General features: G+C 35.0%; 1 protein-coding gene across 1 annotated transcript in view; it reads left to right on the top strand.

Annotated features, from left to right (window-relative positions):
* The window catches only part of LOC111153216 (RAB11A, member RAS oncogene family), a 17,574-nt gene extending 7,654 nt beyond the window's left edge, over positions 1–9,920 (top strand). Inside the window, exons 3-5 of the mRNA XM_022512102.1 lie at positions 1–194; positions 1,104–1,184; positions 9,534–9,920. Coding sequence (XP_022367810.1) covers positions 1–194; positions 1,104–1,184; positions 9,534–9,673 — 415 coding nt within the window. The 3' untranslated portion in view covers positions 9,674–9,920. The remainder of the gene's footprint in view (positions 195–1,103; positions 1,185–9,533) is intronic.
* Positions 9,921–12,685: the final 2,765 nt, after the last annotated feature.

The raw sequence follows: 12,685 nt of genomic DNA on the forward strand, positions 1-12,685 counted from the left end.
ATACTATCGTGGAGCTGTAGGTGCCTTATTGGTGTATGACATTGCTAAACATCTCACATATGAAAATGTAGAACGATGGCTGAAAGAACTGAGAGATCACGCTGATAGTAACATTGTTATCATGCTTGTGGGCAATAAGAGTGATTTGCGTCATCTCAGGGCAGTTCCTACAGATGAAGCAAGAGCTTTTGCAGGTTAGTGATACGAATTGCATGGTATTACAGAGATTCTGTATTTTTTACTCTTAACATCTTGCAGTTTTGATACTTTTCCACTGACTGTAATCGCTTACAGTAGTTTCAGAAAGGTAAACATGAAAGCTCAGCAAGGATTGTTGTTCTGAAAGTTTGTGATGACTTTCTCTTTTGCTTAACTTTGAGTTATAACACTGTAGTTTTTGCTGCCAAAAGTTGAATATTAATCCTACTTTCTTTACTTTTGAAGGGATAGATGACATCTGTCAGGTTATTCTGTGCTTCCTGTCTATTTCTCTGTTATGTCTGTGTAAGGCTGCTCTGTGTGGTCTGAAAGATACTGGCCCAGGGAGTGTTGACAACCTACAGGGAATGTGGTTACTAGGAGTTAAAAACTTTTTGGCTTAGTAGAGGACCTGCCTATCTCTTCTGGTAGGGGTAGCCTATCAGAAGGCAGGATTGTGTATTCTTGACTAGGGAAAGTTGTGACTATGTGTTAGTGATTTGATGTGAATAGTTTTTTAGTTTTCCATGCAAGAAACTTCATTTAAAAAAAATAGAGTTCTAAGTGAATAACACCTACCTATCCATGTTTGTATAACTCTGTGGGTTGATGGGGGGGAGAAGGACAGTAATAGATGGAAATAACTGAGTATTTGATAAGTTTATTATATTTTGAGTAATGTCATTTATTGCTGTTCATTGGTAGTATGTAGCTGTAATAAGTATTTCTTAATTAAGAAGCCAGTGAAAATTTCTCACTATTCTTTGATGCCCTTACTGCTGAAGAAGTTGGGGAGGCCTTAATTTTTAGAAAGTTTGTATTTTCCTTTTGAAGCCTTGAATATATTACATCTCTTGTGTAAAATTTGACAAGACTGAAGTTTTTATCTCCCCACCCCCCCCCAGAAAAGAATGGTTTGTCATTCATTGAGACTTCAGCCCTAGACTCTACAAATGTAGAAGCTGCTTTTCAGACAATTCTGACAGGTAAGACTTCAGATTTTCACTAGTATAATCTAAAAATTCAAGTTTTAGGAATGTAATTTAAAGAAATTAAGAAACAACTATATATCACACTGAGAGTGACTATCATTTGAGAGCTGCTGTAGCAAGAGCTGTTAAAGGACCAAATTAGTTAACAACCCTTGCTCACTGAGCTTTAATGATCTTCATTTATCTGGTTTATATTGGAAAAGTACGTTGAAAATAATTTCCTCGCTTCTATTATTACTTCATCCAGGTATTCCATACTTTGTGGTAATGCTTAAAGGCATTTTCATAAGATAAATATTGAAATCCTGGCTATGGAAAGATATAAATGCCCTTTGAAATTCAGTAAAGAAAAGGCTTGCTTTGTTCTGATACATTATAGTAGCAGCTAGAGAAAAACACATTTTTAAAAAAAATTTAAGTGAAAAAGGTAAAATTCTCCTGTGATATGTTGTAGAAGAAGCACAGTGTCACCTGTGGAGAGAATCAGCAAGTGATTGCAGATGGAAATGTTTAAATAAGTAGTGGGAAAAGAACAAAGTTCATGCTGTTTTAAAATGTAGTTGTGCAGATCAGGTCAACCTTGAATTACAAGAAGACAGTGTATTTGTGTTGACTCACTCTTACTCTGACTTTATTAGAATGACCAACTTATCAGCGAGTTTAATCCTCTAGTAAGTTTTTTGGGTTGTTTTAAAGTACTGTAAAATTATATATTATTTTTAAGAACTCTGTAAATAATGGAGTATAGGATTACTATATAGCATAGTCTAATGTGGTGTTCTAACAAGTCCGTATGGAGAAATGGTGAAATGAGTTTCCAATTTTAATGTAACAAGATTTTAATGTATTCTTTGTATGCAGCACTTATATTAGAGGTGAAAGGATTTTAATTTTTATTTTTAAAACTTTTTGCTTTTTTTTTGGTGGAGAGAGAGAGCACAAGGTAGGAGGGCAGAGGGAGAGCGAGAGCGAGCGAGCGACAGAGAGAGAGAGAGAGAGGGAGAGAGAGAGAATCTTAAACAGGCTCCACAAGAGTCAGACTCTTAACTGAGTACAAAGGTGCCCCAATTTTTTTTATCTTAATTTTTCTAAGTTTTTATTTAAATTCCAGTTAGTTAACGTATAGGTAATATTAGTTTCAGGTGTAGAATTTAGTGATTCACAGATTTTAACTTTTAAATGTCTTATTTTATACTGGAAATAGGTAGAGAATAAAGCCTAGAATTTAAGAGCATGGACTTGGAGCGCTGGCTTAGATTTTAGTCCTGCCTCCCTTCATTTTTCATTGGCTCTGTAATGTTAGGCAAATTACTTAAATTCTTTATCTGTAAAATTTAAATATGTTTCTAGGCCTTAAATTCTTTATCTGTAAAATTTAAATATGTTTTGGGGAGTTTTTTTTGTTTTGAGAGAAGGTGGCTTATATTATAAATACCTTGTGATATGATTTGACTTGATTGTTATGTTGTGACTTAAAGGTTTTTGTCTCCAAAACCCATAGAAAAGAATCACCTATCATTTGAGACATCTACTCTAGACTCCAAAAATGAGTACATGAGATCTTACATGTAAAACACTTAGCTGTCCCTGGTACAGAGTGGACATTTGATGAATTAGTAGCTAAATAGCCATTAAAGAATGGAAAGAAAAACTTCGTTAAACATAAAGTAGATACTGGTGATTCACATACAGTAGATATAATAAACAATAGTTTAATAGAACTCTTTTCTGTTACCAGAAAAATAGCGACTAAAAACTGGTACTAAGGTTGCATTAGTTTTTGGAACACAGTAGCTTTCCTTTAGAATCTCTGTGTCGGGTTTCATTACAGACTGTTGCAAGCAAGATTTAAATATTGCTGTGTATCTGCAAATTCTACTTCTTATCTTAAAACCACTTGTGCAGATTCTTATTGAATCAATATGTAGAGTACAAAATTTAGACCTACGAATTGTAGGTTTTTACTAGCATTTTGTTCCTACTCCGTGTATAACTAGTCACTGAACCTCCCTCATCCTAGAGTCACAGTATCTTAAGTAGTGAGTGAGTTAAGTCATCTTGAGGATCTGTGAGTCTCTCAAGGCCTCTGAAGACATTTGAAAAAATTTTTTAGTCAGTTCTTGTTGAGTTTTTTTTTTTAAGATTTTATTTATTTATTTGACAGAGATCACAAGTAGGCAGAGAGGCAGGCAGAGAGAGGGGGGGAAGCAGGCTCTCTGCTGAGTAGAGAGCCCGATGTGAGGCTTGATCTTAGGACCCTGAGATCATGACCTGAGCCGAAGGCAGAGGCATTAACCCACTGAGCCACCTATGTGTCCCCTTGTTGAGATATTTTTATGTCCCATCAGATCTCCTCTGTAATGTAGCCCATTCTGATCTCCGTTTCTAGACTGTTCTGATACTAAGTGAAGATGAGACTATCAGCAGTTAACTATTATAGTACCAGTTTGTAACATTGAACTTAATGATTGCTCAAACATGAACTAACTAATCAATAAGTATGATATATACTTCACATTAAACTGTTTTGTTCTTAAAGATGAAGAACATTTAGGAGTGCCTGGGTGGCTCTGCCTTCAGCTAATAAGCTCATGATCCCAAGGTCCTGAGATCGAGCCCCACATTGGGCTCCCTGTTTAGTGGGGAGCCTGCTTCTTCCTCTCTCTCTGCCATTCCCCCTACTTGTGCTCTTTGGCTCTCTCTGTCTGTCAAATAAATAAAATCTTTAGAAAAAAAAGATGAATACTCGGCTATTTTTCTTAAAATTCACTCTAGATTTAAGAAGACTAGCTTCAGTTACTACCATTTTTCCTTTCTATATTCACTACTTTCTCAGCTTACTCCACAAATCTCTGTGTTGTTCTGTGGGATCAGCTGCTATTGCATAGGGCAGTAGACCTCTGTTCTTTTGCATGTGCTAGGATGTTTATTCTAAACTTTTCTTCTCTTTATACCAGTAGGAGTATTAATACTTAGAAAAAAACAGGGAGGAATGCGGCATCTGGGTAGTACAGTTGGTTTAGCATCTGACTCTTGGTTTAGGCTTGTGTCGTGATTTTGGGATGATGGGATCTAACACATCATCAGGTTCTGTGATCAGTGCAGAGTCTGCTTGGATTTCTCTCTCCCTCTCCCTCTGCCCCACCCCCTGCCAAAATAAATAAATCTTTTTAAAAAAGGGGGGGGGGTAAAAAAATGGGGAGGACAAAAAACCAGAAAAGACAACAGTAATCTCATTAGGTTTAATTCTACCTTGAATGTTGACAGCGTTAAGAGAGCATTTACATTGTATTTGCTGTTGCTGGAGGAAAAAACAGGTTTTTCATTTTTTAAGGTGGAAAATTATGTGTGGAAAATTTATCTACATTATTACTCCAAAGTTAATTGTGTTCCTTGTTTAGAATAGACCTGTGGCATTTTTAACATCTGTGAATTTACTGGTAACTCCGTGACAATTTTGCTGATATTTTTAGAGGTAGTTAGCTAGTACTTGAGTTGAGCCTGCTAGACTGCCCAGACTTTTCATTGCTGTGCAGTTTTGTTTTCTTTCATCCTCAGGTTTGTTAAGGGATGTTTTTAACCCATACTGCCATACTCTTATTATTTTTTCTTTTAACTTTGAGTTTTGACAGTGATGCCGTGTATTGTTCTTTTTCTTGTACCATTTGAGAGTGGCAGACATGTTGCCTCTTGCACCTAAGTACTTTTCAGTGCATATTTTAAAAAACAAGGATGTCCTCTTTCATAACCATAGTGCAGTTATCAAAAATCAGAGTTAGATTGTAGTCCATATCAATGTTTAGCTACAGACCTTGTGCACAAAAATCAGAGTTAGATTGTAGTCCATATCAGTGTTTAGCTACAGACCTTGTGCACATCTTTCCAGTTCGAATTACATCCTTATTAGAAGAAATTTTGAGATCAAATCACACATTACATTTAGCTCTCCTACATTTTCCATCTCCTGTAATCTGGAACAGAGCCTTAGTCTTTAGTTTATTGACATCTTTTGAAGGGTACAGGTCATTTATTTTGTAGTGTCCCGCCATTTGGGTTTGTCTCATGTTTCCTCATGATTAGATTCAGATTATTGCAGTTTCAGCAAGAACACGACAAAAGTGATTTCAGTGCATCTCATCTGGAGGTCATGATACTGGTTTGTTGCATTTATTTACTGGTGATGTTAACTCTGATCACTTGGTTAAAGTGGTACCTGTAAGGTTTCTCCACATAATTAATAAGCCCAAGTCATCTTTTTAGTTATGAAGGCTGGATTCTTAATTTTATGATTAAAATAGTGAGAATCATTTAATTAGGTGTAGGATTTTTCTTTTAACGATTTGCTTTATTTATTTGACAGAGATCACAAGTAGGCAGAGAGGCAGGCAGAGAGAGAGTTGGGGAAGGAGGCTCCCTGCTGAGCAGAGAGCCCGCGATGCTTGATCCCAGGACTCTGGGATCATGACCTGAGCTGAAGGCAGAGGCTTTAACCCACTGAGCCACCCAGGCACCTCCCTTTTTTTCTTTCTTTTTTTTTTTTTTTTTTAATGGGCGCTATGCCTAGCATGGAGTTCAATGTGAGGGTTGAACGCATGACACTGAGATCAAGACCTGGGCTGGCTGAAATCAGGAGTCTGACGCTTAACCAACTGAGCCATCCAAGCGCCCCTAGGTGTAGTATTTTTGTTCTTGGCATGTGGCAGTCTTTCAGATTTGTGTCGGTATATCAGTCAGAGTATTTTTTTGATGTTCAAGAAATTTAATGGTGAGCAGTGGGTTTGAAGAAGGCCTAAGAAATTCTGACCTAGGCTGTAGTGGAATAACTCAGGCTTTTGTTATTTTCACAATTTTTGAGAGCCCGGGGAATTTTAGCTCTTTTTTTATTCCCCAGTTTGGAACAGTTGCATTTAACTTCCTTAGAGTGTACTTTGTAACTTGCTTCATACTTTCATTAGAGTATAAATAGGCATATGTCTTTTTAATTGAATTTTACCAGGTTCTATTTAAAACTATCTTCTATTAATATTTTAACTTACTACTTAGATTTATAAGAGATTCTAACATAGGAACGACACAGAAGAATTCCTTTTCTTTTTAACCTTGCCTAACCTTTGGACATCTTGAAAAGGGGATGTGCAGGAATTGTATCACATACATTTGGTTCTAAGGGAGAACATGCCCTTGAAAGAAGAAAATATTTGCATCTGGTTTAGTACTTTATTAGTCCTGTTTCTCTTCCCCCACTTAAATAACCTCTAATCAGATACCAGCTAGAAGCTACCTGCTTCCTATTTTCTTAACAAAGCTGTTTTTTTCTTTTAAGTGACACACCCAGCCACAGGAGATGTTAAATAAATTACTTGAGTAGCTTCTTAGTGCCCATTCTACTTGAAGAAAAGTTTTCTTTTACTTTTTTGACCAGTGCTTTCCTATTTTCCTTATTGCTTTGGTATTTTCATTAGCAGATCTCTTTTTGGTGACTGGGACAAATGTCGCAGTAATCCATTTCTACAAAATAGTGTGCAGTACTTGCAGACCAGTTATACAATACTGCTCACATTTCTTGCTTTGTAATGGGATCTCTTTAATATTTAACTTTCTGTTCTCTGAGAACTCTGCCTTTTGTTCTGTTACAGTATTTGCTTTTCATGTAAGAGCCTACAAAATATTTTTTGTTTTGGTTTCCCTAACTTGAATCTTCAAAACAACTTGTAAAGAAGTGAAAATTGTAGAGGGTCACATTTAATCATTTGCACTTTTAAAGCGAGCCATCCAGTTTGGGAATAGAGAGAACATTAAAGAATGAACAGTAGAGTTTTACATTAAGTTGTTAATTGTCTTTATTCTTTAGCCACTAGCCTGATTGAATGAGTGTCTTTTCCTTTACCCTTGACACACTCTCCAGTTCCATCTTTTTACAATAAAAATAATCTAAATGAAGACTACATATCCTTTTTTTAAAAAAAATTCAATCAGTAGGCTTTATTGTTTTTCCTTTGATACTTCTTCAGCTTTGAGAAGTAGTGTCAGTCTTCTCAAACATAAATTTTAGCCACCCCCCCAACCCCCAAAAAAGTAAGAAAAGGTACATTATAGCTGTCAGTGTTTTTGCTAGTTTACACATCAGTTGACTACAGCTTGCTGTTGTTCAACTTTAGGGAAATTAGTTCTTAATTTGGAGAAAATGTTTTTATTTAACACATTCATTTTTCTTTAACTTTTCGTAGTGGAAAGTTTCCAGCATACCAAAAGGAGGACAGTATCCTGAACTCCCATGTAGCCACCAACAACAATCAGTTCATGACCAGTGTTTAGTTCCACCTGTTCCTTTTTTTTTTTTTTTTTTTAAACAAATGGCAGATATTACATCTTTTAATTGGTAAACATTTCATGATGTATAGCTAAACGATTAGGGTGAAAACCCATAACAACAAAAACATTCAAAAATTGGCAGTAATTTCTTACTTATTATCCACGCAGTATTAAAATTTTCTGTCTCAGTTTTGTTTTTTTTTAACACTTTAAATTAGAATCCAATCCAAGTGATGTTACTACATTACAGTTGGTTGACATGCTCTTGGAGCATTTTGAAAATATAATTCTACTTCTTCTTTCTTACCCTTTAACTTTCTATTTTTAAAATTTTCAAGTATTATAGAAATAATGTTGTACCCTTCTAGAATCATCACTTTACCACATTTGATCTATTTCTATGTGTGTGTATACTTTTTTTCCCTTTTGCTCGGTCTTCAGAAAGTAAATTATAGACATTGTGTCACTTTTTACAAGTTAATATTGAAGCATTTTATCGCCTAAGTACAAGGCATTCTGCATAATCACAATACCATATATCATACTTAAGAAATTTATGTGCGTATGGTATTAGCTAATGTGCAGTTCATATTCCTGTTTCTCCAAGTATACTACTAATTCTTTTATAGATTTGGTTTTTACATTTTAAATGTCATTTCGGCCAAAGGTCACACATTGATGGAATTGTTTTATATCTGGGGTATTATTAAATAGAGTAGCTATTTAGAGTAGCTACTGGGCACAAGTTATTGAGTGCTTGAAATATGGCTAGTCGACTGAGGAATTGGATTTTAAATTTAAGTATGTGACTGCCATATTGGCTACTACAGATGTAGAACATTTGCCTCCATCTTTTAAATGCGTTTTTATAACAATAAAATTTTTGAAGACTCTTGGCCAGTTTTTCTGTAGATTGTCCCTCAATCTGGGACAATCTGATTGTTTTCTTAGGATAAATTAATTTTAAATATTTTTGGCAAGAATACAATACATTGATGTCCTTCATAGGAATACAGTGTCTTTCATAGTACATCATAATAGGAGGCACATCATGTCACTTTGTCCCAGTTTTAGAATTCTCTTACCTTTTGAGGTGTTTTTGTTTTGTTTTTGTTTTTGTTTTTTTTGGAGGAGAACTAGGAGACTAAAGATAAACAAGATACTTACTGTTTGTAAGGAGTTTATAATTTAGTCAGAGGGAAATACTTTCAGTCAGTGAAATAAAGGACCAAATAAAATGAGTTAATAAAGATACGTGGTGTAGAGGAAATTAATAACATTTATTGGACCAACTAGTTACTTACCACACCCCTACTATATGGCATATCCTGGAGAAAAAGAACTGAATAAGGTTGATAAAGTGCTTGTCTTTACAGAGTTTAATGTCTAGGGGAAAAGTAGAGTTTTTTGTTTTTGTTTTTGTTTTGTTTTTTTTTGTTTTGGTTTTTTTACAGTTTTGGTAAATGTAATAAAATCTTAAGTTCCTGGTTAATAATTATTTCATTACAATTTAACTTCAGTAGTTCAGGAGGCATTGATAGACATTATCTTCCCCTCCTTTTTTAGAGTCCTTTGGGATTTTGGCATATTTATGAAGTTATGCTCTTCCCTATACAGACACGAAATATACTAATGTATCTCATAGTGCAGATTTATTTTTATTTTTCTGTTGTACAGTATCAGTGTATGCAGGGGTTTTTTATAAGGGTTAGACTGAAAATACTCTCATGGTTTAATTTTTATTTTTCTCATAGCTTAATTTAGATCTAATCCCATAAACTGTAATGTCTTTGAACCAATCTATTTAAGTGACTGGTGAACATTTCCTTCTGAAATGGAAAACCTTTTTTTCTCTTCTTACCGTTACTCTAATCAATGGCTGTTTGAAAATAAAACTTTAAATTTATACATTCTTTGTCTAAGTTTATTTGCAGTCATTTTCTACAAATCTGTTTTCTACTTCTGTGTACTTCTGTATCTGCTACTAATTAGTCTATTCATAGTGAGTATTGCTGTTTTTTTTTTTTCCAGAGATATACCGCATTGTTTCCCAGAAGCAAATGTCAGACAGACGTGAAAATGACATGTCTCCAAGCAACAATGTGGTTCCTATTCATGTTCCACCAACCACTGAAAACAAGCCAAAGGTGCAGTGCTGTCAGAACATATAAGGCGTTTCTCTTCTCCCCTAGAAGGCTGTGTATAGTCCATTTCCCAGGTCTGAGATTTAAATATATTTGTAATTCTTGTGGTCACTTTGTGTTTTATTACTTCCTCATACTTACGAATTTTCTCATGTCTTAAGTCTTTTGATTTTAGCTTTATAAAATCATCCACTTGTCCCGAACGACTGCAGCTTTTTTTCATGCTATGGCTTCACTAGCCTTAGTTTAATAAACTGAATGTTTGGATTCCTCAGTTATTGTTTACTTTTCATCATGGAAGCCTGTCACTCTAGGACATATTAGAACTTGATCACTTGAAGCTCAGACCTATTGGTCTTGATCAAACTAAGAAGACTTTAGAAGAAATAAGCTATCATTTTGCCACAGAGCAGCTTATAATGAGCACTTATAATTCATACACTCTTCTCTCAATGCAGTGTATATTTCCACAAATCTAAGAATTGCCCTATAAACAGCAGCATTTTTGAGAGCTTGAAAATTTTCCATTATTCTGGAAGTCAATTTCTAAAATGCCTTAATAGGATTAAGTAGTTTAGTAAATTTTGTTGTTTAATTTTTGTAAGCATCAAAGTTGTTTAGAGAGGGGGACACTTTTTCTGGACAAGAATTATCTTAATAAACAAAAGACTGTTTTATGGTTTCAGTAGCAGTGTGGTTATGGAGCCATATGTTAAACGATGCTGCCTGGCAGGCTGGGAACTTGAGAGACTGGTGGAATTCCATCTGAGATGCCTCTGTTGCAGTGATCAGGCATCCCAAATCATTGAACTCATCTAATTTCCTGGCAGTAGATTATGTGGCATTTTATTGCTCAGGCAATAACTGGTTTAATGCTATTAGTATCAAATTGTGAAGTGTTCATTTTGTCTTAAAACCTTCCAGTAAATGAAATGCAACCTAGTTTTATCACCATATCTATCAGCAGGCATGGATGATTATTTTAACAATGCCAATTTTTGAGTTTTGCAATATATTAAGGAATACAGTCCAGTTAAATATCTGGTTTCAGTATGTCTGAAGAATATAGTGAGAGGTTACTGTCTGCTCAAGTGGTACCACTTAAAGGCATGTATTCTTTTAGTATGTAGTATCTTGAGTTTAAATAGAATGCACTTAGGCATTATACAAACCTGAACTACTTTTTCCCCATTACATTATTAAAATCGGTGGAGCAACTAGTTTCCCATTTAGAAATGTGCACTACTAATACTGAATTTTACTTTCTTGTGGATAATATTACGCACTTACTCTGCAGTGTTCTGAAAGTTGTGTCAACTGAATTGATACTATTCAGGATGGTGGAATATCCCCCAAGTACAAAAATATGTGTGTGTGGGCTTGCATAGATTACTATGTTTCATAGTTAATCTGTCTTTTGCGGTGCTCATGACGTGTGAGGCACACGGAAGGCATTGCTGTAGTCAGTCTTTTTGGTTTTCTTCTGTAGCCACTTATTATTTTAGAGTATTGGTTGGTTATAAAGATACTATTATCTATTTGTAAATCGCTACTTTGTATTTTATGCATGCTCTGTAACTTGATTTATTTTTGTTTTAATTTTATTTTTTAGTTATTGATTTGGAATATATTCACATTCTAATAAACAGTTATAGGGGGACTATTCTTTATGTTGTCAGATTACATTTTTCTTCTGAGTGCTTTGGATGCAGCCATGGAATATTTGATTCTGATGCGGAAGAGCATAGGTCCTTGCATTACAGAGTAAACACTAAATTGGAGGCATCATTGTGTGAATTTAGCGTTGATTTTAGACATATGGTTCAATTACGCTTTTCTTGGAGAAAGTATCACCAAAAACGTTAAGGAAGTAATCGTTGTACCTTCATATATAACAGTGTCACCAGAAAGACAGATTTACTCGAAATTGGTAGTAAATCTTTTACAAAATTTAAGAGAAGGAAACTCTAGGTAGTGAATTGAAAATCAGTAACTTTGAATTTTCATCAAGTATAGACTTAATGTTGCCATGGGCATGGTTGGATTTTGGGAGAATTCCAAGAACCCTTTAAATAGTAATAGAAAATGTTTTTGATTGCATCTTAACAGTGTCTTTCTTCTGAATAGGATCTCAGGAGACAAACTGTCTCAAATAAGAACCATTAAGATTTAAAATATTATGACAGCTTAGGGCTCAAGGCAGTTCAGATGTGTTTTGCTGCTTGACCCTGGTTTTCAGTTATTTTAACTTTGAAACTTTTTTTAACCTGTTCTGAAAAGCCAGTTAACCATCTTGACTTCATTTAACTTGTATGTCAGTGGTCTCAAGTGCTATCTATGATTTTTCTTTGCTACTAGTTACAACTCTGTAGGGGTAAGTTATTGTTAGCCATTGCTTGTGAATGCTAAATCGTAATTCTAAGGGGTGCTAGCTGGTGACTTAGGCCAGCGGTCTTTTAAGTTCTGAAAGGTTCTGCAGAAGAGTTAAGACCTCTTGAGTTTAGATTGCCCATCAGAGCTTGTCCTCTTTATTTCATCAGTAGGAAAATGAACATTTTAATTTTGTCTTCAGTGACTTGGGTTTACAAAATAACAAATGCTCTCAGTGGTTTGAATGTTGTCATGGTTTTTTCCATCTACCTTAAAGAGAAAAAACTGTGTAGACACTTTCGGCCAGTGCCAGAAGCAGAATAATTCAAAGCTTGGGTTGATATTCAAGAACTTATCCCAGCCTGTTAGGTTTCAATTTATGGAGTTTGTTTTTGTTTTTTGTTTTTTTGAACACAGGAAGAAAATAAATATTGATTATTTGATATCTCACAAACATTTTAAGCCTGAAAAATTTTCAAAACAAAATATGAATTTTGTATAAGGACTGTGCATGGCATGCATTCCCTGTGGTGGTGGGGGGGCGGGAAGAACCATGAAAGGACCCGCTTCTATCACATGCTTTAGTGGGATAGCATAATAGGCTAATGCTAAAAAGAGGAAGGCTGATTTTTGTTCTTGGTGGGTTGGTGCTGGGTACCACACCCTTGC

Source organism: Enhydra lutris, unplaced genomic scaffold, assembly GCF_002288905.1.
Source record: "Enhydra lutris kenyoni isolate GAN:26980312 unplaced genomic scaffold, ASM228890v2 scaffoldscaffold31, whole genome shotgun sequence".
Taxonomy (NCBI): Eukaryota; Metazoa; Chordata; class Mammalia; order Carnivora; family Mustelidae; genus Enhydra; species Enhydra lutris.